General features: G+C 38.8%; 1 protein-coding gene across 1 annotated transcript; it reads left to right on the top strand.

Annotated features, from left to right (window-relative positions):
* The first annotated feature begins 320 nt into the window (after positions 1-320).
* On the top strand, positions 321-5,277 carry LOC141961357 (pancreatic alpha-amylase). The gene is made up of 10 exons (XM_074908214.1): positions 321-488; positions 1,075-1,221; positions 1,431-1,628; positions 2,902-3,132; positions 3,521-3,654; positions 3,742-3,864; positions 3,976-4,075; positions 4,287-4,408; positions 4,518-4,643; positions 4,963-5,277. The coding sequence occupies exons 1-10, from the start codon at positions 321-323 to the stop codon at positions 5,150-5,152; spliced, it is 1,539 nt and encodes a 512-aa protein (XP_074764315.1). The 3' UTR covers positions 5,153-5,277.
* The last annotated feature ends 21,407 nt before the right edge of the window (positions 5,278-26,684 follow it).

The raw sequence follows: 26,684 nt of genomic DNA on the forward strand, positions 1-26,684 counted from the left end.
GGGTCTATGTGTTATGTTTTGGAACATTTTTGATAAAGTATCTTTGTTTACATGGTTGGAAAGAGTGCAATTCTGAATTTAGGTGCACTGTTCACAGACTGCTTCGTTTATGATAATGCGTAATCATTGTGAAAAAGTATTTTATCTTCAGCTGCTAGGCAACCCAGGAAAAAACAAAACAGAAGAATGATATCGAGCTTGCTAGCCAAATAACTGATAGCATCGATCTGTGTGAATTTTGACAGCTGCAATAGGAACTTGGTCATCTTGCAGGAGTATAAATTGCCAGTAGAGAGACACAGCCTTATACTGAAGTCATCATGCAAGTCCTGCTCCTACTCACAGCTGTAGGGTTTTGCTGGGCACAGTACAACCCTAATACTCTCTCTGGGAGGACGTCTATTGTACATCTCTTTGAATGGCGCTGGGCTGATATTGCTCTTGAATGTGAACGCTATTTAGCTCCTAATGGATTTGGAGGAGTTCAGGTAAGTATGTTGTCTGTGACTAGGTAGGAAAATGGCACTGTAGCATTCGATTAATTAATAAAAATGCCTGAATCGGGGACAGCCAGCTCTGAGTAACTTTAGTGTTGGAAAAGGAGGGACGGAAGTAGTAACGGCTGTTAGACACAGGAGCCTGCAGGGCCAATGAATGATATTGTATCTCTAGCATATCAGTTACAAAGGGCCATGCTTTCCTCTGACAGGCATCCCCTGCAAAGCTAAGTTTTCCTCTTTACGTTGTTCTGAGGGAAGTGCATAAGTCTTTCCTTAAGGGTGTCACCATCCCAGGTAAAAATAATTTCGGTGACTTCAGCTCTCTCATGTGCCTGTCCTTGAAAGCAGGCCCATTCTTGACCTGAGCAGCCCACAGGAATAAAAGACAACTTCTTTCTTGCCAGTCTGTAAGACAGACATCTCACAGACCCGAGCTTGTGCTGTGGGAGGGAGAAAGACTGGGTTGGGTGCTAGCCTGTCTCTGAGGGTAGAGGTGCTGAGCACAGATTTTGCCCTTAAAACATTAAAATAAATTCAACTGATTCTTTATCAAAGCACATATTTTCTTCTATAGGTTTCACCTCCAAATGAAAATATTGTCATTACTAACCCAAACAGACCCTGGTGGGAAAGATACCAGCCCATCAGCTACAAGCTGTGCACTCGATCAGGAAATGAAAATGAATTCAGAGACATGGTGACCAGATGCAACAATGTTGGAGTAAGTGCCTTGAAAATCTGTATCTGATATGGCAAGAAGTGCTCTGTCAGCTGAGGGAAGTTACTGCTGCTGTCCTCAAAGGAGGCATAAACTGAGAACAAACTGAAGGGGAAAAAAAAAAGATCGAATTAATAGTGATGTGATAGAACTCTGGCTACCACTTCACCATCATTATAAAACATCCTGAAATGCACTTATTGCTTTTCCAGGTTCATATTTATGTGGATGCTGTTGTCAATCATATGTGTGGGGCTGCAGGTGGCTCAGGCACACATTCTACCTGTGGAAGCTATTTTAATGCTGGGAGCAGAGATTTTCCAGCTGTGCCATACTCTGGCTGGGATTTCAATGATGGCAAATGTCGAACTGGAAGTGGAGATATTGAAAATTATGGTGATATGTATCAGGTAACTTTCTCTGGCAAAAGTTTGAATTTTTTTTTTTTTTTTTTTTTTTTAACCTGTTGAGTAAACATTAGAGTAAGGCCAAACAAAGGGAGTAGTTTCTCACAAAACCTGTGCTTAGTCACCTGACAAGTGAATGAAGTAGTGAACACAGGTACTGGAAAGGTACCTGTGGTGCAAAATACCCTAAGTACTGAGAAATCAAGAACCCTCCCTGAATGTTTCACATGGGCATGTGCAGGAGTTTGCTCCTGAACTGAGCCCAGTGTACTCAGCTCAGCTGGTGAGCTCTTTCTTCTAGCTTGTAAACTCCTCTGATCTTGATAAGGAGCCCACTTGGAAAATTGACAGGAGTGCAAGGTGGTACTCTGGTTGAGTGACTTTCTCAAGGTTACTGCTCTTCCTTTGGCCAATTTGCAGCAGTACACTGTGCTGTTTCTCATCCTCAGTTCTGATGACATCTGCACAGGGAGGTGATATCCTTCACCAACTGTCCTAACTGGAGTATCGTGCTGCATAGTAAGTTTACTTCTGTCTTCGTGCAGACTGTTGTGGTTTAACCCCAGCTGACAGCTAAGCCCCACACAGCCAGTCACTCACTCCTCCCCTGGTAGAGTGAGGGAGAGAATCAGAAAAGTGAGAAAACTCATGGGTTGAGATCAAGACAGTTTAATTGGTAAAACAAAAGCCACACACACAAGCAAAGCAAAACAAGGAATTCATTCACCACTTTCCAACGGCAGGCAGGTGTTCAGCCATCTCCAGGAGAGCCAGGCTCCATCATGCATAACAGACACATAGGAAGAAAAAGTGCCATCACTCTGAATGTCCCCTGCCTCCTTCCCCCAGATTTATACGCTGAGCATGATGCCATATGGTGTGGGATATCCCTGGGGTCAGTTGGGGCCAGTTGTCCTGGCTGTGTCCCCTCCCAACTCCTTGTGCACCCCCAGCTCACTTGCTGGTGGAGTGGGATGAGAGGCAGAAAAGGCCTTGACTCTGTGTAAGCACTGCTCAGCAATAACAAATACATCCCTATATTATCAACACTGTTTTCAGCACAAATTCAAATTGTAGTCCCAAACTAGCTACTAGGAAGAAAATTAACTCTATCCCAGCCAAAATCAGCACACAGACTTTGTCATAATTCTCTTCTGTGCAAATGAGATATCCAAACAAAATTGATTTTATGTCTCAAAACATGCAAATATTTCATTGACAGGTTTTACAAGCTGACAGAGTGGCACCTCAGTAATTATTTTTTTTTATTATACAGGTCCGGGACTGTCGCTTGGTTAGCCTTCTTGATCTGGCCCTGGAGAAGGACTATGTACGCTCAAAAGTTGCTGAGTACATGAACTATCTCATTGATATTGGCGTAGCAGGCTTCCGAATTGATGCTGCCAAGCATATGTGGCCTGGGGACATGAGAGCCTTTCTGGACAAGCTGAAAAATTTAAATACTAAATGGTTTTCTGCAGGAACAAAACCTTTCATTTACCAGGAGGTAATGTGGTTTTTTGCTTATGTTTCTCTTTGGTTTTGCTATCTCTTTTACCTTGCTCCTTCAGAGGAATGGCGGGATTATATCTTCATCCAACTTTACCCCAGAAAGAGCTATCTGGAGCAGCCCTTCAGACCTAAGTAGTTTTGCATTTTAAAAATACCTTCTCAACAGATTCTCATTCAACTTTACATTTTCTTTCTTCAATGATGTATTTACATGTGTCCATCATGTATTATACTGACTTTGGGTTAATCTACACAGCAGAAATAAACATACTTGAATATTTTTTCTCTAAAGGTAAAGCAAAAACTAGTGTTGGGGACTGTACACTGCATTTTTTGTCTCTCTGAGATGTGAACAGATGCACAGTTTGTCCTTTGTGTACCAGGTAATTGACTTGGGCGGAGAGCCAATCAAAGGCAGTGACTACTTTGGAAATGGCCGAGTGACAGAATTCAAATACGGTGCAAAACTGGGGACAGTGATCCGCAAGTGGAATGGAGAAAAGATGGCCTACTTAAAGTAAGATTGAAGGTGCTGCAACTTACCCGGGATACGCTGGATACACCGGTTGACAGGGTAGCTTCAAGTCTTTGTGTTTTTGGCTAGGAACTGGGGAGAAGGCTGGGGCTTTATGCCTTCCGACAGAGCCCTGGTCTTTGTGGATAATCACGACAACCAGCGGGGGCATGGGGCCGGTGGAGCTTCCATTCTAACCTTCTGGGACCCCAGGTAAAGGATTGCTTGTCTGGGTGATGCTTCTTCCTTTTGCTTGCTTGTCTTTCAGTTCTCCGGCATGCTTTCTCTTTCCACGTCTCACTACTTTTTCTGTCTAACAAACAGGCTTTATAAAATGGCAGTTGGTTTCATGCTTGCTCATCCATATGGGTTCACACGTGTGATGTCAAGTTTTCGCTGGCCAAGATCTTTTGTAAATGGACGGGTAAGCTTGTAACACTGAAGATACGTTCATGGTGAATAAGGATCCAAACAGGCCCAGAGCTGCAGTCCAGTGCATTTAAATTTGTTGAGTGATTTCTCTGTCCCCTGCTGGATCTAGCAGGTGGAACTTTGATGCTCCATCCAGCTTTTCTCTGCAGATAGGCTCTCTGCATTTTCAGGAAGAAGTTATAGACTTCTCTTTTTTGTTACAGGATGTCAATGACTGGATTGGACCACCAAGTAACTCGGATGGGTCAGTAAAGCCTGTTACAATCAATGCAGACACTACCTGTGGCAACGACTGGGTTTGTGAACATCGCTGGCGTCAAATAAAGTAGGACACTGTGGAGAAAACACGAGTAAAAGCAGTGGCTTTTGCATCCTGTTCCTTGTGGCTTTAGAGCTCTTGCAGCCACAGTGATAGCCGTTCCTTGCATTTTCAGGAACATGGTTATCTTCCGTAATGTGGTGGATGGTCAGCCTTTCTCCAACTGGTGGGACAATGGCAGCAATCAAGTTGCTTTTGGCCGTGGTAATAAAGGCTTCATCGTTTTCAATAATGATGACTGGTAAGTCAGTGGGAGAGACCGTGTCCCTAGAAAGAAGTATAGCAACCCTCAAGAGCAATTCCTGATGGGAAGGGGAATGTCATTTTCTCCTAATGGAGCGATCACTACCATCTGAGCTAGAGACATTCAGTTGCATGCCAGGTCTAGAGAGCCAAAATGGGATCATAGGGCGGGAAGCAGGGATAGGATCAGAAAGCTCACACCTTTAAATTTCCCTTCAAAATAAGGGGAGTAGCAACAAATTCAAAAACCCTACACCCAGTTTGAAATACCGGTTTTGAAAACAATGGATAAATAGCATTCACTTGTTTTCACATAGGAATATGGATGTCAATTTGCAAACTGGACTGCCTGCTGGTACCTACTGTGATGTTATTTCTGGACAAAAGGAGGGCAACAAATGTACTGGAAAACAGGTGTATGTTTCTGGTGATGGAATGGCTAATTTCCAGATTAGTAACAATGCCGAAGATCCGTTTGTTGCAATTCATGTTAATGCCAAGTTATAATTCAGGAGAAATGTCCTTCTCTGTTTACTCTGTACATTTACTCTTTCCCCCCTATGCAATTCCCTGGTATTCAAGCATGAATGATTCTCTGTATCTGGTGACTAATAAATGGCAATCAAATTGAAGAGGAATACTTTTTTCCTTGCTGTGTTGGACTGTAACTTTATCACATCGTAACTGGTGGCAATGCAGTGTTGGGTTTTAAGGTAATGCAGCACTCCATTTCCCACATCACAGAAACATGCGAGGACAGTGGCTGAGGCACAGCATATCCTTGACTCTGTGGTGCGTTAGGCTTGCTCATTCTGTAATACCTCAGCGAATTAGGCAGACGATGTACAGACTTGGCAGCTTTCCCAATTTCATTGTCAGCCGTGAGAAAATGTCGAGGTAGATGCCAGAGTGCAGCCCTTGCTTTGAGTCAGAATGTCTTCTTGGCCAAAAGCACTTGTTGTGACCCAGTCTGGAGGAGCAAATGGAAGAGGAACACTTGGATTTGCTACTTTTGAGGTCAAGGTGTATTTTTAAGGGCTGTTTCCCTTTTGTGGTGGGAGAGAGTGCACAGGTGTTGGGGGCGGCTGTTGGCTCTCAGTGCACCCAAGGGCTCGCAGTGTCTGTCAGGGCAGTCGTGGTGTGGGAACAGGGGCCCCAGTAGTGTCCCTGGCCCAGAGGCTGGACCTGCTGCCTGGCTCCCCTGCTTGCTGTGGCCAGCACCACCTTGCTGAGGGCGGGGGCCTGCTGGCAAAGGGCAGCCGCTGGATCTGCTGGATGGAGCTGTGCCAAAGGTTGGGAGACCCACGTGGCAGGATGTTAATAGCCATTGCCAACCTGTCCTGTGTCCCCAGGGTCAGGTCAGGGAGCCCTCCTGCCCCTTTGAACTAGATTAGCATTGCCTGCTCTTACTGGGTTACTGTTCCTTTGTTTGTTTAAGCCATGCATTCAGCTCTGACCCTCAGAAAATGTGTGATTCTGTGCTATCTATTATTCAGACATTACCTTATCCCAAATGTAATAGTCTATCCTTAAAATTACAAATCCACACCGAAGCCCCCTGGCTATTGTGGTAAATGATTGAAATGACACACATTGATCTGAGGTGTCCATAAATAAACAGGAGGTGCTGAATATGGAGAAGGATATCTCTGTGCCTGTGAACCTATGTGGATCCACTTTTCAATTACATTGGCATGCAGTGAGTGTTTTGCCTGGTGTAGGTAGATAGCTTTGCATTTAACAGTGGCATTAAAAACAATATAGAGAAAAAGAATCATGAGACAGTTTCCTTAGGTGTTAAGTAAAACATTGTGGGCCAGATGTTCACTGAATTGAAAGATCAGACCTGCCTCCAGACTTTTTTTTTTGTTCCTTTTTTTTTTTTTTTTCAAGCTTTATGGCACTTTGCCTCATAATTTGAGCACAAAAAAAGATGAAAAAAGCAACAGTGACATCCAAACACCAGGTCTTTCAGATGAGACATGATACCTAGAGTTATAGTCAGCTTTACTATTGACCTTTAAGTTTTTTTCAAAAATTCTTAGCACTAGGAAATTTTTATCATTTTTATAATTTCTATTACTACTCTTCTATATGTAAAGTGATGTCAAAAAGGCTTTAAATTTGTATGGCAGTAATGAATGACAATTTGAAATCCTGTTAAGAAATTTATTAAGTTTAAAGTAAGGTATTTGCTAGGGCACAACAGGTTGTCTAACAGATTTGCTGAAGTGTAAGCTTTCAGAATTTTGTGGGCATTATGTAACATCTCATTTTCTGTTGCAAAGTAGTGCTCACGTTCATTTGTTGAACAGTGAGTTTGAGTAATATCAAAACCTGTTATAGGCTGATACTCTAAATTTTGTTTTAATATTTCCAGGCTCAAGCCTTCAAAATAATATCTCAAACCTTATAAATTCTGAAATTTAAAATAAGTAATAGTTTGAATTAGAGTTGGGTTTTATTTTCAGTCCAAGTTTTGAATTTTCTAGGTACGCTCTCTTAGTTTTAGATTTTTATTTGAAATTTGGTGTAGAATTTAAACATGCAAAAAGTCCCCAAACCTAACCAGCTGGAATTAAGCACATAAAAATAAACATTTTCATTTTTAGGGATACACCATGTGGCTGATTGGAAAAATCTTGACTATGATCAAAGGTAAATACTGTTACCTTTTTCACATACTATAGGTTTATCACTGGTTTTAAAGTGAATGAAAGAAAGATGAGGGATAGTAAGACATTATTTTTCCTTGGGATCTCTGAGATTTCTCTTCCAGAGAAGTTTAACTAGTTCTGTTATACAGTTGCCTTTTCAGTTGCTTCACTGCAGAAGATCATGACTGCGATTGCTAGGTCATGAGGAATCACTCAGCTGATACTTGTGGAGCAGAAGGTGAATCTGTCCATCTTCACTTATGAGAAACAAGATAATAGCATATCTGAGAAACCTGCCTTTCTTTCTTCCTTCCTTTGTCTCTGGTTTGGCTGGTCCAGCTGCCCTCTGTTCTACTCTCTTCTGCTGTACTTCCCCCTTCCCCACACTTTTGCCACAGTTTTTCCTGCTCTTCTGTCACATGCTGAGTACCATTTTGGGCCTAGTCAGTTCTCTGTGCTTTTTGGAAAGTTCAGAGGAACTGTGTTAGATTCAGGCAGCCATGAAGAGGGAATGCTCCTCATATTTGTTTAGCTGGTGAGACAGAAAACCCATATGAAATGTTGCAGAATATATGAGGGGCATTCTCATCTCCACTGTTTGAACAATATAATTTTTACAGAAATATAGTGTCTACTTGGATAATGTAGAAAACAAACAACCCCCAAAGCAATGATGATTTTATGGTAGTTTTTGCATTTATGGTACACCAAACAGTAAAGTAACTTAGATACCAGTAGTGAGTGTTGGGGAAACCTTTAAATAAAGAACAAGATGGATATTTTCTTTATACTGTGCTGGAACAAAAGTGGAATGAGTCTGCCTGTAATTACTATTCTGGAACTACCTTCTTCAAGCAATATGAAGTCTGTAACAGTATGATTTGGAGTAGCTACATTTCATAGGTACCATAGTTCAAACTAAGCATAACTTAGTATATATCAACATATTGTTCAGGCATGGTTTGCTTTGTGCCATACAACATCCAGAGGAATTTAAGGGAAGTAGACTGGAACAGAAAGAAGATCAATGAAGAGATAATTAATTTGCAGTGTATATATGAGAAAAATTCCTTGACTTATATCACCCAAGTGGTCTGTAAGTATCCATTAGTGTCAATGATATCCCTTAGAGAACATATTAGGGCCAGTTGTTAAATGGTTTACAAAGAAAGTTTAAGACTTTCCCAATTCTTGTTGTAAATTTTATTATGGCCCTTTTAGCTGACCATCTTAACTTCTTTCATGTCTACACTAAGAAAGTTTTGGGGCTGGTGTTAGATCCTGAACAGTAAAAACTTGCAAAATCAGTGAGGAATAATTTATATTTTTCTCATTTAACCAATTGTACTTGTGTTTAATTGGGTGATAGAGAAAGAAATATCCTTTGTTTTCTAAATAAATGATGATGAGATGTTTTAATTGTAGTGGTGTGGGAAAGGTAATGGAATGGTGTCAGTTTTGTAAGTGTAAAACACTTGTTCACTTAAACTTCTGGTGATTAAAATACAGAAAAAGAACAAAAAAATGAAGCATAGCAAAAATGTAATTTTCTTGTTATGTCCATTTGTTTTGGCCATGTCTTCTCTGAATATATGTAAACAAAGCACACTGCACTGAATTTAGCAGAACAGTGGTTTTACCTGTGGAGAAACTATCTAGGTAAATTATAAATTGGGCATCTTTAATGTTATCAGTAGATTATGTGAGAAAAGTAAAGTATAGAAATGTCCTCACAAAAGGAAAGTTCCTCAGTCCCCTTTAGAACCTAACATTAATTATTGAGCCTAGAGCTATATGATTTATTATGCTATAAATTGTCAGCTATTGTGTTGCTTGATCTAGTCACAGCAGTATTATATTTTCAGTGAATATTTATAGTACAGTACTTTATGTTGGCTAAGCCAATAGTGATCATGTTGAAGACATCAGCATCTGCATTTCCTTTAGAACAGGGAACAATAATTCACTACTGAGCTGTACAACTTTTCTGAACTACTTGTGTAGCTTTCTGTATCAGCTAAGCATGTTCTCAATAAGGTCAGTTTTAATGTATTCATGTCAAATCCCATATTTTATCTCACTGATAGGGAAAGCAAAGTATTCGAAGTGACTCAAAGACAATGATGTGGCTCAAAGAAAATGTGGTATATTTCACCTTTCTCTATATGACTACTATGGCATCGTTTATATCCATATAATTAAAAAAACTTAAAGGATTGTTTCCTGTTCCTTTTTTGGAATGGAGAAATGAAATAATAATAATAATAAAACAAATGGACTTGACATCTTTGTAGTCTCAACTACCTCCCAAAATGAGACCAACTAAAAGACCTGTTAAAAGCATGGTGTGGAATTTTATTAGCCTTCTGCATATCTATTCACCCAAAAGCAAGAAAATGAATAGCTTTTGAAAAAATATATCCTGTCGAAAGTTTCACCTACTTTGAACCGAGTAAGGTGTTGCTTTCTTGATGTAAATGTCAGTTTTAAAATGTCACTTTCTATATTTAATCAAGAGGTCTTCAGTTTAAGTTGCCATTTGACCATGCCAGAATCTCAGAGGTGGAGATGGGCAGTTTCTTTGTTGTCATGGTTTGAACCCATCCGGCAGCCAATCACCACGCTGCCAGTTGCTCACCTTTTCCCTGCCCAGTAAAACAGGGGAGAGACAAAACAGAAGAACTCGTAGGTTGAATACAAAACCAGTTTAGTGATGGTAACAAAACAACAGTAACAGGAAGTCCAGAGAGGTAATACACAATGCAGTTGCTGACCACCCGTCAATCAGTACGCTGCGCCCCGGCAGCAATCCTGACAGAATGAAGCTCCCCCCATGCTGACCAGAAGAGGGTGAACCCACCTCCTTTATGTACCGAGCATGATGCCACATGATATAGAATACTTCAATGGCCAATCCAGGCCTGGCCCTCCAGCTGCGCTCCCTCCCAGCCCACGGAAAGTTAACTCTATCCTGGCCAAATTCTGGGTCCAGTGCTCTAGCTATGCGCGCTCTCAGCTCCAGAAAATTAACTCTATCCCCAGCAAAACCAGGACATTTGTTCATTCAAAAATATATTTCAAGGAATACCATAAAATACAAATTCACAGAAATTATTAATTTCAAATAATATATATTTCATGGCTTCATTTGATACCCTGTGCATTGAACATAGTTTTTTCTTGTGTAACTTTTTATTACTATTTTTATCTGTATCTAGTAGAATTCTGCACACAAAAATCAGACTGTTGTAATCACAGAACATACTGGTAGTGTGAAAACTCACACTTTAATGGACTGACTCCAAGCAGTAAGAGTTTTCTGATTATATCTTTTATTTTCTGTAAGTCACAATAAAATCACCAGCTTTGTAGTTGAATTTATTTTGCTCCAACTTTTCAGTTTTAAGAAAGTTATATGGACCTGATTTGCTATGCATTGTATGAGAATGCCTTCTCGGAGCATCACTGAGAACAAATTAAAGGAGCTAAGCAAGTGAATTGATAAACTGGAGAAATAGTTGCCTCAGTCTAAACTAATCTCTGATTCTACAAATGCATAAGTTTGCAAGCTTGTCCATAACTTTTTTCTTTTTCTTCTTTTTCTTTTTCTTTTTCTTTTTCTTTTTCTTTTTCTTTTCTTTTTCTTTTTCTTTTTCTTTTTCTTTTTCTTTTTCTTTTTCTTTTTCTTTTTCTTTTTCTTTTTCTTTTTCTTTTTCTTTTTCTTTTTCTTTTTCTTTTTCTTTTTCTTCCTTTTCCTTTTCCTTTTCTTCTTTCTTTTTCAATTTCTCACCATACTTCTGTCTCTATATGTAGCTTTCAGCATAGTGATCTGAATTTAATGGAAGTGATGCACAATAAAGCAAAGTGAATGGCTACTTGTATTTGCAACTGCTCATGAATACTTAAGTTATGTAGAGAGACACATTCAGGCAGTAAACTTTCACAGTCACCCGATCAGGAAAGGGAAATGATGGATCTGATACATCACAAGATGATTTGTCTTTTTAGTGGGTTTAACTCACAGAGTTAAAATTATGTATTTGTCAGATAAGATGGAATAAATAGTAATATTAGAAAAATCATGAACTTCTAGTGGATTGTCTATGAGTGGACCAGAAGGCTAAGTTTACTAACATATTCATGGCAATTTATTATCTCAGCTCAATTCAACAGTAAAAATGGAAACTTTTGTTCAGCTCTGCATGCCTCTATGTTGACTCATTATTTCCCTGAATCACTGTTGTTTCTCTAACAGAAAAAAGAGTGCTGTAAAGGGAAGCTAGCTGTCTATTGTCTTTTTTACAGAGACTGTGAAAATTTTATTCAAGTTATCATTTTAAAGGGAAACAAATTAAAAACTCAACACATAACACTAACTTTTTAATTACTGATTGTGTGTTTGGTTCCTTTATTTGCAATCTGTGTTTTTAACAGTCTTAGTCTAGTAGTCTAGCTGCACAACGTATTCTGAACAATATACAGATATTTCCTTCGCAAATGTCTTCATGCCAGGGCAGTTTTCACTTTGCCTTGATGTTAAATCAGAATGGTGGTAAGAAAAATGCTACTAGCAAAAATACTACTAAATATGTTGCTTTTCAGATAACATTTAATACAAAAGTCCTGGTCATAAATACTCCAGTGACACTGTTTGAGATGATAGTGGTGAATTATCTCCAATTACTAGAGTCAAAGTGAAACTGCTTGGGTTTTCACTCAGTTGGCACACTAAGTGCTCTGGGATAAATAGTCAGAGTATTTAATGTACGATTAAGAAAGTGACTTACACCCCGTAGGAGAGCAGTAAAGTGTGAGAGATTCTGTGGCACTTGTGAGTTGAAAATGAAAATAGCAAACATTTCTCAGAGAATGAAATTCCATTGCCTTCCTTGATCCTAAACTAAGAATTAGATTTCCTTATCCAGCCACCAATACTGAGAAGTAGCCAGCTTAATTAACTATATTATACTTCCTTATTATTCCAATTATTTCAAAGATTACTTTTTTCCTTCTGTTTGGTTTTCTGTTTGTTTGTTGTTTTATTTTACTCCCCAGAAAAAAAGAAAGGCTGATGTCATGGTAAATATACAAAACTACAATCACATTTTATCTTTCATTCCAGCCTTTGGAAGTTTAGCAGTTTCTTTGTGTTTGTAGTTGACAAACGGTAATAACAATGGATGTTAATTTCTGCAATGTTCTGAATACTCTGTGGAGCATGAAGTCAGTTAGAAGACCCTTGAAGAAAGTTAACCTTTAGAATTTGGGTAAGATGACTACAGGGAATTCATTATGTTTACAATAATGAACATTCAGATATTGGCCCAATTTACATTGGTATTACTCCTGAGGTGGTCCCTTATAGTGTGTGTGGGAGGCAGTCATTACAATTTTGATTCATTATCTTACAGAACCTCATGTATATTTTAAGTATTGGAATTAATCTGTATTTAAAATAAACTGTATTGTCCAAAGTCTTTAAGATTTTGTCTTTAAGATTTTATAAGCATATCTGTGTCTTGGTAATTACCAAGACTAAGCTTAAATAATTGCTGCCTGAGCTCATAGGATAAAACCTTTCACTTGCAGAATAGCCACTGGTTGAATTTAAGTCATTCATTTAGATACTAACCAAGTTGAATCTCGCCAGTCACAGTATTTAGCAACAACAAAAAGAAGAGGAAAAGAACACTGAGCTGGCCAGGTTAACACCAGTGCAAAAGAGTAATTTTAGCTTTTTTTTTTTTTTTTTTTTTCTCAGGTTCTTTCTTCTTGTATTTTCCTGTGTCTTCTTTTCTGGCACTAAAACCATAGTGAAGGAAAAAGGTCTCTTGTATAGCCTTAGTTAGCAAGAAAAGTGAAGTAAGCAAGCATTTGTTAAGAAGTTATGGGGCCACAACACACTGTTAAAAGCACAACAGATGCAGCAGCAGCAGCCTTGGTCTACAGACCTACTAATGCTTCCCACAAAGCAATACAGTGGCAAGAAGAGCATTTTCCTAAATGGAGGTTTCATGGTAATAACGGTATCTTCAGAAACATATATTCACGCCTCTCCACTGACATCTGAATATCTCTACATTTGTCTTTTACTCTCCTGCTCTTCAGCATTTGTAACCACCATTTTGATTGTATTTAAACATATATAGTTTGCACGGTCTGGTAGAAAATGGCAGACAATATCTTTCTGTGAAGCTGCAGCAAGATAATAGAGACATCAATAACACATCAGAACCCTACTGTTGAGATTGACCCTAGGATGGCTAAACTGGCATAAAGTGAATGTGAATTTCCATGAACTAAACTCACTGCAACTCAAACAAGTTCCTCTGAACCCTATCCAGTAATGGGACACAGCAGTAACTAAGGTAATAAAGGCTAAGACAGAAGGGAAATAAAATAGGTTTCATGATCTGGGTTCTGTGCACATTTCTGCCTTCGTACAAATAGTCCTTGAATCTACCCTTTACTAGACAGTGCAGTTAGCAATGGAAAGCTGATAAGTGCAGTGGTGACAGTGACAGGACAGAGTGGTCAGTGGTGGACAGACAGCATGAAGAATTAGATAGGTGGTAAGCTAGGATGAATACCAGTGTTGGTAAATATGATATTGACAAGATGAATAAACACAAATGATAGATAACAAGACAAAATACAGAGAATAGGCAAACTCCTCCATGTCTAGAGCACCAAACTGTGTATCCATGGGTAGGAATTGCAGATGACTGAAACAACAAAAAGACAGGACTAAAGCAAGTGGATCAACAAGTGCTGTGTTTATCTATTGTAGATAGGACATTCATGCTTTAACTGGGAAATTATATCTTAGAACAGCTGTGATGATAGAACTTTATGAAGCTGTAACCTGCAGCAAATTGTCTTTTTACTCTATGAAAATAAAAGTAATGACCTTGTGCTGACAATAGACTGCCACATTTTGGTTTCAGGATTTGACACTGTGTAAGAGGAATGGGATGTTAAAACCTCTTGATAGGAGACCTCAGATGATACAAGACAGAAGTAAATGTGGCAGAAAAATTTGAGCAGTAGATTTGGATCTAGTTTTCTACTTTTCTTTGGAATCCATTTCAGTATCTGCTTCTACAGATTTTTTTTTAATTAGCCATCTTTTACATTTAAGAGCTACCACATTCATTGCCAGCTTCGCTATCATAAAGTAAGTTGTGGTCTCTAGATAAGTACTCTGTTGCTTGCTAAGGGAAGTGAACATGGCAGCCCTGCATAAAAAGTCTCTTCATATGCAAAACCAGAATTCAAAATAGCTGCAATAAAAATTTCTTCCCTGATTTTCTATACTGTGGGGAAAATGCCTTCTACCCCTCTTCACGAGGAAAACCACATATTGTCTCTGTTGATACTCCCTTGTGGCACTGTGTGTCATAAACTCATTGCACAGCCAGTCAAGTCATTTTCTTACCTCACATGAGATTGGAGAAGGTTTGTCACAAGTCTGCAGCTGATTTACAAAGCTGGCAAACTGGAGAAGTGATATAACTTCACTGTGGAGGGCAGTGTTTTTCTAAAAAAAGGAAACATCATGTAATCCAGCCCTGAATTACTACTACTATCTTCCCATTTGTTGTGGATGCATGCAATTGCTCTTTCCATGCATGCTGACTGGAAAAATATTCATCTTCTAGTGTCACAGGTGGCTTTCTGTTCATTCAGTCTTCACACTCAAATGCCATGTTCTGTTTATCCCACACTTAGAGATCGGATGGTTGGATAAGACCATTGGGGTCATTTCAGTTGCACTATAATTACAAGATGATCCTCTTCACTTATCTCTTATATGTTTTACCTGGTCTACTTTGAACATAGTTTTGTTGATGCATCAACAACTTCTTTTGAAAAGCTACTCTACTGCCTAATGGACTTTATGGGCATATTTCTTTTTATCAATAAGATAAAATTTGCATTTTTATATTATAGTTCATTACTCTTTCATCACCTTAAATAATGACTTTTCTTTCCCCTGAAAATATCTCCTATCAGTAGCTGAGAAACTAAGAGTATGCTGAATGTCAGTGTAATGCAGATTAATTAGAATTAAGTCCACTGTCACAAAATGGAAGCCACTTCCAGTTTTCCCTTCCTGGTTTTTATCTAGGTAGACACAAAATCTAGCAATAGATTTTTTTCTAATCATACATGATTCAGTAGATTCTTGGCTTCACATGATCTGATACTTATATGCTTACAAACTTTGTTAGTTAACCTGTAATCGTTGCAGGTATAACCTTGTTTTGAAGTATCTGTCTACCCTGAAAAGATTGGGAAAGAAGTAGTCTGACTAATGTAAAATCAAATAGCATATAAGCGTGTGTGTATGCATATAGTGTGTGTGTATCCATACACATACACATCTACATGTATGTATATATTTCCACTCCCTATGCCTGCAGGACATCCTTTATAGAAATGACATGAAATATTATTAGATCCCATTATGTTCAATTTCTGCTATAACTGTTTAAGGATCAGAATTAGCAAATAAGTTTTTATTTCTGGGATATTCAATGATCCAGCCTCATAATTCTTGTGTACCCAGAATTTTCCTTGAGACATCACTATGAAAAAATTTAAAAAATAACACTTAGACCAGTCCAATCAGATACACTAATCTTTTTGGATTGTGCGTATTTCCCTTAAAATGTTTAAAATAATGTCTTATTTTTATATTGAGTTCTAATCTCAACTTCTAGAATGTTTGTATGATTTTCCAGTGAGATGGAATTTTAATTCACACTTATTCTAACAAATGAGTGAATAATTTTTTACTGAAGCCCAACACCTTTTACACAGTAAAATATCTACAGTCTGAACTCTCCCTGCTCCCTCTTCTATTCCTCAAAAATGACAAAAATGGCAGTTTCTTTTCAAACTTGTATTTAAGCAAACCTGATTTATGCCCTTCTCCCTTCACTGTTTTTCAGGTGTACACTCTGTTTCTGCATGGCTACTTGAAATATTTACTGTGGTGGGAAGTGACTTCAGATTTGGAAGAAGGAAATGAGAATAGAAAAATTATTTTTCTTGCCTTCTGTGTACTCTGATGGTGGACACTTAAGGATCTGATGATGTAGTTGTGGTATTGTGAGACAAGTCGGGGGCTGTAAACTGTACTGCAGGATGCAATGCTGAGTTCAGGGATTACAGCAGGAGACAACACCACTACTGTAGCACTAAGCATCATCATGGGTCATCTGATGTGCAGCCTGGAGCCAGGGAGTTGCTTTGCATGTGCTTATAATTCCAATATTGTGGCTAGGGAGTAGCACATGGAGCCCATGTGGAAGAATGTCATAAAGAAAGCATGAGACCTCACAGGTCTGTTCGGTGTCTGGTTACAAGGCGGTCGGAATGAAATAATTACTTTAATTAAAGTAATGCTTGCCCTAAAATTAGTCCAGTTTAAGGCTGAAAGTGGAGTAACTCTGCTTCTATTCATCTTTGCATTCATGTCTCATCCCTTCCTTCTCCTCCTAATACATAAATATCTGAAAAACATGAACAAATTTATCATCATGGCAACTTGCTTTGGGGAAGGATTTGTGTTACAAAAGGGTAACTGAGGCCTAAACAGCCTGGATCTGCCTGGTCCTCAGCCTGCCAAATTAAAGAGTTGGTCAGGACCGACTCCGGAGGGAATAGAGTGGTGTCATGAAAACCTTAGAACAGCTCGCTAAGGCCCAGAAAATTATTACCTGTACAGGAGCCATGGGTGTTTCTGGACAGTCCCATGCTCCTGAATATAAAACTGAGCGCCACACATCTCTTCCCAGGAGGAAACACTAGACCAAAAAGTATTTTCAAGGTAATGCCCCACATGCAGCCAGAGTCCTGGCATTCCTCCTCTTAAAGGCAACTGCTCTTCAGCTCATTTAGACACACAATCAGTCTGACTCTTGCTTGGTCTCTGTCAATGAACTTTGGACAGCCAGTGACACAGTTTCAACAAAAGATAAATGACACCTTTCCTGCCCCTCCCAAATAATATGCAGCCTAATAGAGCAATGTTAATCACACACACACACACACACCCCCCCAACACACTCCTCTCTCCCCTCCCTTCTCCCCCACCTCCGATGGGTCCTCTAATCACTCATCTCATGTATCACAGGCACATAACAATTCTGCTCATATATCCTTCAGAAGAGAACCTCAGATTGAACGAATCTAAGCTCAGGATGGAGGATGGGAACACAAACCAATCTGTTTTCAGTCCATTTTGGTGGTTAAATTGTAGCTATGCTTAGTCTGTGGCTTTCTGGACCACTTAAGTCTTTCTGTTGAATGTCATCTGCGGTTTGTTTAGGTTATGTAACAACTATTTGGGGCACTTAGACAGTCTAAGTCACGACTAGACTGTATACCCGAGAACAAACAATGTTAGAGGCCTGAGTCACAGGTTCCATTTTAAAAACTGTTCAGAATTAGGAGGGTAAGATAACATTAATGTTACTGTATTAATTTTCCTTACTTATACTGAACCCACTGTTCTCACTGTATATGTGGAAGAGAAGATATTTGATGGAAAGGTTTTCAACTGTGCATGCATCCTGTTTTAAAATGGAATGATGAATAATGCAAAAAAAATTATACTCTCAATGGCAAGATATTAGCCATATTCATTTCAACAAAATATGCTTTATTTTTAGGGAATAAACATTCAGTAAGTTGATCACAGTGATGGATAAAGCCGCAATCTAAATGCCAAAGGCAGCAATAAAAAATAAACATCAACTCAATGTCAAGAAATTCATCTTATGAGAGTGAAAGTTATTTTGTCACAATGGTCTATTCTCATGACTTTATTGCTTTTTGACTACTTGATTAACTATATATACAACCTGGTGTTCATGTTCCCACATTCTTAACAATGCTTCAAAACACTGCGCCTTTTTATGCTTTAACTGTTCTGCAATAAAGTGTATATTTTCAAGCCAGATTTAGAGTAGACATAATGAAAAACTTTCAAGTAAATCTACAGCTCAATTCTTCTGTTATTAAAAATCTGTCTTCTTATTGAAAATAAAGATATTTTATTGACATATTCACCCACTAGAAAATTGATAATTAATAAATCTATTATTTTACAATTATGTTTTATAAATGAACTAGGTGAAGAAGTTCGTCCCCAAACAATTCCTAGGAAACATTACTCAGTTTATATGTGACCACTAATTAGTACTTGCAGACTCATGATAATATTTTTCAGCTGTTCAAAACCCATTTGTTCTGCTACTAATTAAAATTACTTTGAAGTTTTAGGAATGTACTGCTGTAAAGCACCTTAGCAACACCTCTTCAGTCTATGGTTCCATGTATTTTTCTATCATTGAAAAATAATAGGTATTCTGCTCTCAAAAAAACAAGCAATCAAAAAAAGTTTCCTTGCGTCATGTCATTAAAAAACTATTTTGTTCACAACTATACTTCATTATTTCTATAATAACAGTGATTACATGAAATTAAATCTGCATGGGATTTCCAATCTACAGTATCTCAAATGTGAACCAAATTTTCTCAGTCCTGTAATATATAAAGTACTCTTTACATTCGTGACATCTTTTGCTTGTTTTTAGCCTGGAGACATACCACACAGAGCCACAAATGCTTGTATCAGCAAAACTGAGAAAATCCCAAACTTTTAATATGTGGGAATGAACAAATTTTCTAAAACAAATATCTAGAGATTCTAGAGAAGCCATCTGTGCTGCCATTGAGGTCATGGTCGCAATTTTGCTATTTTAAACCATGCTGCTATTCACTTTAGAAAAAATATGCACTAAACTAGAGGTAGACTGTATATAAAACTACAGTTCTGCTGCTCTCTAATTTTAAAAGTATTTAAATTGTGCAAAAGAAATATATTCTTACTCTAGTTTCTGGTGTGTATATATTGCATACACACATATACACAAGGGCAGTGTTGTATATATATTTATAATATAGATGGCATCATCTGTATGTTCAGGAGACACTGAATTTCTACAGAATGTAACAGAATTGTAAGCTTTACTGCATATCTCACTGAATTGAAATAAATAGCTTAGGGTCTTCAAATTCCATTTTTATGCTCAACAAACTGTCACCGAGGAAGTAGTTTTGCATGGTTTATGACAGCTTTAAGAGATTTGCAGTTGTGCCCTGAATGCAATCAATTATACTTAATATCAACCTTCAGAAATACTTTTTACCATTACCTGGACAACTTTAATGTAGAGGAAAGTGCTTTGTTCAGAGATAGTATGCTAATGTCATCTATTTGAACATCTGATATATTCAAACAAGCCATTCCTTATGGAGAAAAAATTGCATCAAGGGTATATTAAATTTGAGAGGCCTTTTTTCCCCAGTATTATCTGGCTGAGCAGTTACCTACAGTGCCTTGGCCAGAGGCTGAGGAGGACAGGCTGAGCCCTGGGGAAAGCCCTGCTGCGGTGGCAGAGCTTGGGCCCCTGGGAGTGCAAACAGACCTCATACACCAGGAACTACCTCTTTATAGCCTGGCCATGGCTCCAGTCCCTGGAAAACTTAAGAGAAAAATGTTATTAAAACACTACCTGAAAAAAAACAAATCTAGGATTTCTGCCTCTCTCTGCTTCAGACAAGGCGGATGGTCTGTCATTGTTTGCCTCTCACCATGGACTCTGGTCGAAAACAGCTCCACCACTGCTGGGCCTTACCAGGTTAACCTCATGTGAGTAACTGTGCCTGCAACAGTTGCTGATGACAGTCAGTCAACATCTTTATTTCACATGCATTACTGAGCAGTCATCCTTAGTCTGTGTCTGAAGATGTGGCAGACCTAAAAACTCTTTAAAACTAAATACTGGATCTGCTGCCCTTTGGTCTCTGAAGCCAGTCAGTAACATGACCCAGCAAACCTAAATATTAAAACATAGATGTTGTCATGGACAGGAAAGCTTGGCCTTAGAGTATGTATTTCAGGGTATATTACTTGAAAGGCCTCTATCAAGTGTCTGTGGGGAGGTGCTGGCAGCGGGGGTGGCAGGGGAAGCCTCTGTGAGACAAGGCCAGAGGCTGCCCGGGGCCGGGCACAGCTGGTCACAGCTGGCTCCACAACAGCTCCACCGCAGGGCACAGATGAACCCCTCACTGAAAATGGGTGGTGCCCCTGTGAAAGTATATTTAAGAAAGGACAAACATGCTGTACAGGACGAGGAATGAGTAAAAAGCATGAGGAACAGCCCTGCGACCACCAAGGTAAGAGATAAAGAAGGAAAGGCAGGAGGTGTCCCTGAGAGCAGAGATTCCGATGGAGAGGACGGTGGTGGAGCAGACATCCCGCTGCTGCCCGTGGAGGCTCCCACGCTGCAGCGGGTGGAGATAACCTGAAGTTCACTCTGCTGGAGCTGCATCACCGCCATGTCCCTGGCCAGCCCTGCACCTCTGCCAGCCTCACCCCAACCAGCCGTCTGCCTTGGCCTCAGCCTGGCTGCCTCACCGAGGACCTGCCTGGCTGTCCCAGGCTGTGGTGGTGGCTGCGACCACTTGCCTGGCCAGCCCTGCCCTGGCTGCCTTGTGGGAGTACCACGGCATGGGCCCCTCGTGGCCTCCCTGTGCCCAGCAAAGCTAATCCTGCAGGCAGACCTGGTGAATGTGCTGTGGTGAGGAATATTTTGAAAGAGACAGGGTAAATTTATATGAGAGTAAAGAAATTTGCTTTCATTATGAGTAAATACAATGTCTTAGTCTTGTTACCTCCACTAATCTACAGCCTAATTTTGCATGTAGCAAAGCATAACTAGAATTTTCTTTTTAATTTCAGATCATCTCTACTCCTTGAATGCAATCCTATTATTGTTCAATTAAAATATGTTTCAAGAAGATGAGTAACTCAGAAATAAAGCCCAATTCCTAGGTGTTTCTTGGAACAGGAAGTGATGTGCTAATGAGTTTCTAACAAAAAAATGTGAAAAGATTGTGTACAAAAGATCATTCTTACATAGATGTGCTGATGTCCCTAATTAAAGAAGCTGGATCATGATCATCAGGATAATGTAAGTACTAATAACATAATAGTTAGCTTAATCTAAATTGGACTGTTCTGGAAAAGAACCACTAATTGGTATTGGGAGAGAGTGATGAAGTCATGTAATTTTTGCTGATACTACTATACTTAGTGCACAGAAACCAGTTGGCTCTAATGCTAGACGAAACAGTTCTAGTCAGTTGCAAATAAGTGCATAGCATAAATGCTGCCTCTTTGCTAAGTGCTAAACATCAACAATGTACTGTTATCTGCAGCCTCAATTAGAGAAAACCATTGTAAATGTTGGCAGCAGTCTGGAGGCCCAGGTTCAGCTGGCCTGGGCTGCAGTAACACAGGGAGTTTCCTGTTAGCACAGCCCCTCAGGCAGCCTGAGCCAGCGGGGGTCAGTCCCTAATGATTATTGGTTCTAGCAGATTTTTTCCTACGAGAAACAACAGTTTGTAGAAGTCTTTATGGTCCTGCAAAGCTTTCACTTCTTATTAAAACTAACACAATAAAATTCTGCGAGGCTAGTGGGGGCTGTGCAAGCCCATTAACTAAGTCAAATGATATGGTATTCTCTTCTCTGACATTTTCCTTTTCTGTTAGTGAGCACTGAAGTTGTGTAAAGGTTCTATCTCTTCCCTCATTTTGCCAGGGCGGAAACCAAGAAAAGAAGGCAAAAAGTGGAATATACTATTCTGTAGTTTGAGCAATTATATTAAAAATCAGAACATTACAAAACTCAGTTTCACATATTAAAAACTAATTTGACAATTTGTTGTATTATTGTATTATATTTTATATTCATGCAGTTATAGAATCTTTCTGTGTTATTAAACGTGTACTCTGAAATAGAAAGAGAATAAAAGTTCAGCAGTTTCATTACAGGCTTTAGTATCACCTTAAGGAAAGTTTATATATTTTAATTCTGTGTCACTGGCTTTTATAGTTGTCTGAAGATTCTGTATTACAATTATATAGAGTGACTCTTTTAAGCAATACACCTGATTTCATACTGATAAAGTCTAAACATTTTAATTGTCATTATGCTTATTACAACTCCAGCTGCTAATTTTGACTCAATGAGTATGTACCTGCTTCAGGTCACCATCATACTTACAGATGGCTACCATTAAAATTTTGTTTGTGTTAAGTGAGAACAAGATGCACAAGACAGGTGATCTTTTGATTTAGCTTTTAGAACAAGATCTTTGCTGATGACAGAGCAGATGGTTAACTTTTTGAAATGGAGAATTAAAATAACTGGATAGATTTTGGCAGATGTTCACTACATTAATGCATAAATAAATGTAATCGTCATCCTTTATCTCCCCAGTCTGGTTGTAGGTGTAAAGGATGTGCACTATGTCATGTGTGGTGTGCTCTGAAACCTGAACCATAGTAACTCTTAATTTTCTGGTATCACTACAGTGAAAAAATGCTGTCTTTTGTTTTTATCCATCAGAATACATACTGTTAAAATCTCTATTTTCATATATTTGCCTTATGGTTTATTACAGAGAGAAAGTTTCTTACCAATCAAAATGATATTTTCAGGATAGGCCACTCATTTTAGAAATAAAAATAGGAATTATGTAGCACAGGTCCTTTAGCAGTGCTCACTGCTCAAGCACAAAAAATGGATGTCAATAAGTATTATAACTCAGCCCTGAAACTCATGCATAAATACAGATCTTGTTTGTGTTTAGCTTACTTCCATTAGAAGGCTACTCATTTTGGGACTTTTCAGTCTGAATATACTGCTTCCACAAACTCATCTTTTTAGATTCATCACCAGGGAAGTTAAAATAATATTTCAGTTTGAGGTGTAGGATTTGTAATACAGCCTGAGAAGTCACCACTATATGGCAACACTTGCCATAGACGACTGGTGCTCGAGGGGCAGATGGGAGATGTGTGTTGTCTTTTACTAGCAATACAAAATATTCAGAATAGACACTTAGAGCATAATTTTGGGAAGTGCATAGATGCCAAATATACATATCTTTTCACACATCATAATGTAAATCAAGAATTGCCTGATTTATGAGTCTATGGGATTTTTCATGAGATTATATTGATTCATCAAAACCAAAATACTTCACAGACATGACAGCTTTGATAAGCTTTAATATGGGGGAAGTTTGTCAGGAATCCTTGGTTTATCAAGAAAAGGTCTTGGTCAATAATCTTCCTCCTCCCCACCCCCTCCCCCACCCTGACAGTGTGGTGTCCCTGGAATTTACCTGCCAAACAGGAAATCCTTGTTCATAGGGTCAACCTGATTCTGTGATTCTGTGAACATGAGTGTCCTGAAAGAAAAACACCAAGTTCATGAGTTTGTGTACACTATACAGTGTTTTACATAGGTGGGATTTTCAGAGGTACCTGTTCAGTACCTGACAGATTCCTACAGGACCTCAAATCCAGAATATTGAAAACTACTGATTTTATACTAGGTAGAACAATTCCAAGATGAGTGGGAAAGAGCAAAGTCCCAGGGAAACCATTGCTTATTTACAGGGCTTTAGCTTCAGATATGGAAAGCCCTGGCTCTGGACATGATGGGTAGTACTCTCTTGGGGTCACCAGAAAATTTAATACCAAGAATATAAGTAGTTCTAATATGAGACTTGCTATTTTCTATAAAAATTTTAGCAGACAATGAGCAGCTTGACACTTTTCACAGAAAAGAGAGAGAAAAAAAACCTGCCTGTCTCTTAAGCACCAACAAAAGTCACAGCAACTTTCTTTCAGTCGGACCATGTAACATCAGGTGCTCAGCAACTCATCTGACAAGGCAGAGATCTTGAGTTATCTGACAAGTGACTGGTGAAGTAAAAAGGCTTGAGCCTTTCCTGTCACCAAAGGTGACAAAAGCATTGTATCTTCAGTCTTCTGGACCAAGAGGCTAATTGCATTCACTCTTTTAAGTACTGAGCTGTCCTGTCCTTTGCCAAATGGGCTGCATGTCTTGAACTCTGACAGGGCATCCTCTGAGGCCGGTGACAGTGGTACATTATTATTGATTAAGGTTGTCCACAAGTGAGTCAGAGCATGGTCCCTTAATATGAGCACTGTACAAACAGAAAACATGATTTTTTGAGAAAAAAAGATAAAAATCATTGGACTTCTTCCACTGTGAATTCAGAACATTTTTCTGAGCCCTTATCATTAATGTCTGGAATAAAAGTACTCAAGATAGTACACATTTCTTTTTGGACTATGGATGATCTTGTGGACTATCAGTGGTCCAGGAGCCATTGATGAAGAGTTCAGATACTTTATGAAGGCTATGTGACCGAAACACACTCCATTTCAAAAGTGGGCAATAATTAATAGGGCAGCTCTTACAATCAGGTGTCTCACAGTGACCCTTCTAATAAAAACCTGAACTATCTACTCCCTTCCTTTCAGCAGAAGGAGATAAAATTATCTTGTTGAAATACTGATGAAATATTTTATGACATTCAGATATATGCTTTAATTTTTTTCTGTGAGTATTTTGCAGCTGAGGAATACCAATTCTGTTGTATGTGCTCTGGCATTTCAGGAATTCTTGCCAGCACAATAAAGAAAAAAAGGGTTGCAAAAAGAAACAGAATGATAAATCCTGTCAGAACCACAAGATGGCAATACTGCTTAAAATATAAAGCTTACTCAACTAAAACAATAGTGTTAGGACCATTCATAGCAGGTAGCATGCATGCCACTTGTTTACAACTGCAGTGTAAGATGGATATTTTCAAGGAAGATAATCACAAGTTAGCGGTATCCACAGGGTTTGTTTTAACTCTCCTTTTAACAAGTACTGTAGAACAGGTTCTTGTTCAGTATCATGGCTCAGACTCCAGTGGAACGGTGCTGCTAGATTTCAACACAAAACACATAAGAGATAAGAATGAACGCATTGCAATCAGTGAACATATTGCGCACTCATTTTCTCTTTCATGTCCTCAGTTTCTGGAAAAGAGAAATTTGAGGCCATTAAATAGTGTCTAGCTGCTATTTTTGTTGATTAGCTATCATGTTAATAATTACAGCCACTGTCAGGCAGCGGAGAGCAGATGCAGGAAGCTGCTGTGGTGTTGCTTCATCAGTATAAAATGTGTTGCATACAAAAGGTGTCATTCAGAACAAGCAGATAAAATGGTACTATATACTCAGGGGTAAACATCATATTCCCATTTCTGGCACTGCCTAGTTATGTTATTGAATAGTTATTGATATTATCTCTTGTAACAAAACAAAGAATCACACCAAACCAAAACCTGTATGCAGAAGCAGCTCAAAGAAGATAGGTGGCAAGCTTCAACAGTAATGAAAGGAAGAACTAGATGGTCTCCCAGCCAAAGAGTTTCATCAAAGGCATATGAACTCTCTTTAGGAAACATGCATAAACACACACATATATGCTTATGCAGTGCTAAAAGGAATGATGGAAAACTACAAAGAAATTCTATTCAACATGCATCATGATATAAAAATAGAAAATCTAGTCTTGTCTGCACACTGTATAGGGGCAAGAAGACTCCTAGACACCCACATGCCTCCAGAATTGTGAGGGAAATCACTTGCAGCAGGTAAGCACTTGTTTTAGTTCCTGTCTCCGGCAGCACTCTGCTAGGGAGCTGGCAGTTGCAGGCGGCAGAACTGCTGATTTTTCATGCTAAAGATTTGTCGTGGTGAAGCAAGAACTTGTTAGTCTACTGACTGCTATGGCAAACTCAACATATCTATTTCTGTTTACACTGACAGATGCAAATAACTACACAAATTGCTAGTTCAGAGCCTAATTCAAGGTATGTTTTTTAGCAACATGAACACAGTGCCCCGTACTGGTCTATGAAGAGGAGTGTTGTTATATTTAACTGCGGGGTATATCTTTTTCCTTGATGCATACTATAACATGTAACTCCCATTAACTTTAAAAGGTTATAGACTCTAGGAACATCAAAGTAGAACATACCCTGAGGAAAAGAAGTCTGTCTTTGGATGCTCATGCACAGCTGCTATTGACATTAATGTAAGAATGCCGTTCTTAACCTTAAGTATGCCCGTTCTACTGGATCTGGAAAAGGAGCTCAACTCCCATGGAAAAGTCTTACAGAATTCCCAGAAAATAGCAACTCCTAAGAATATGTTTTAAATCAAACTATTTAAAACCAAAATCTTATTACACAATGACACTGTATTACATACAATGAAATTCAAAATTTCCAACAAGTATCTCACCCTACTTATTTCACTAGGTCTCATCTGTCTTCTGTCTTGAACTGCACAGTCTCACCCTTGCAACTAGAATTCTTTTAAAGGAGCTGATATAAAGTGACAGATGCATCCACATTTTCTACTC

Source organism: Athene noctua, chromosome 5 (genome assembly GCF_965140245.1).
Source record: "Athene noctua chromosome 5, bAthNoc1.hap1.1, whole genome shotgun sequence".
NCBI classification, from domain to species: Eukaryota; Metazoa; Chordata; class Aves; order Strigiformes; family Strigidae; genus Athene; species Athene noctua.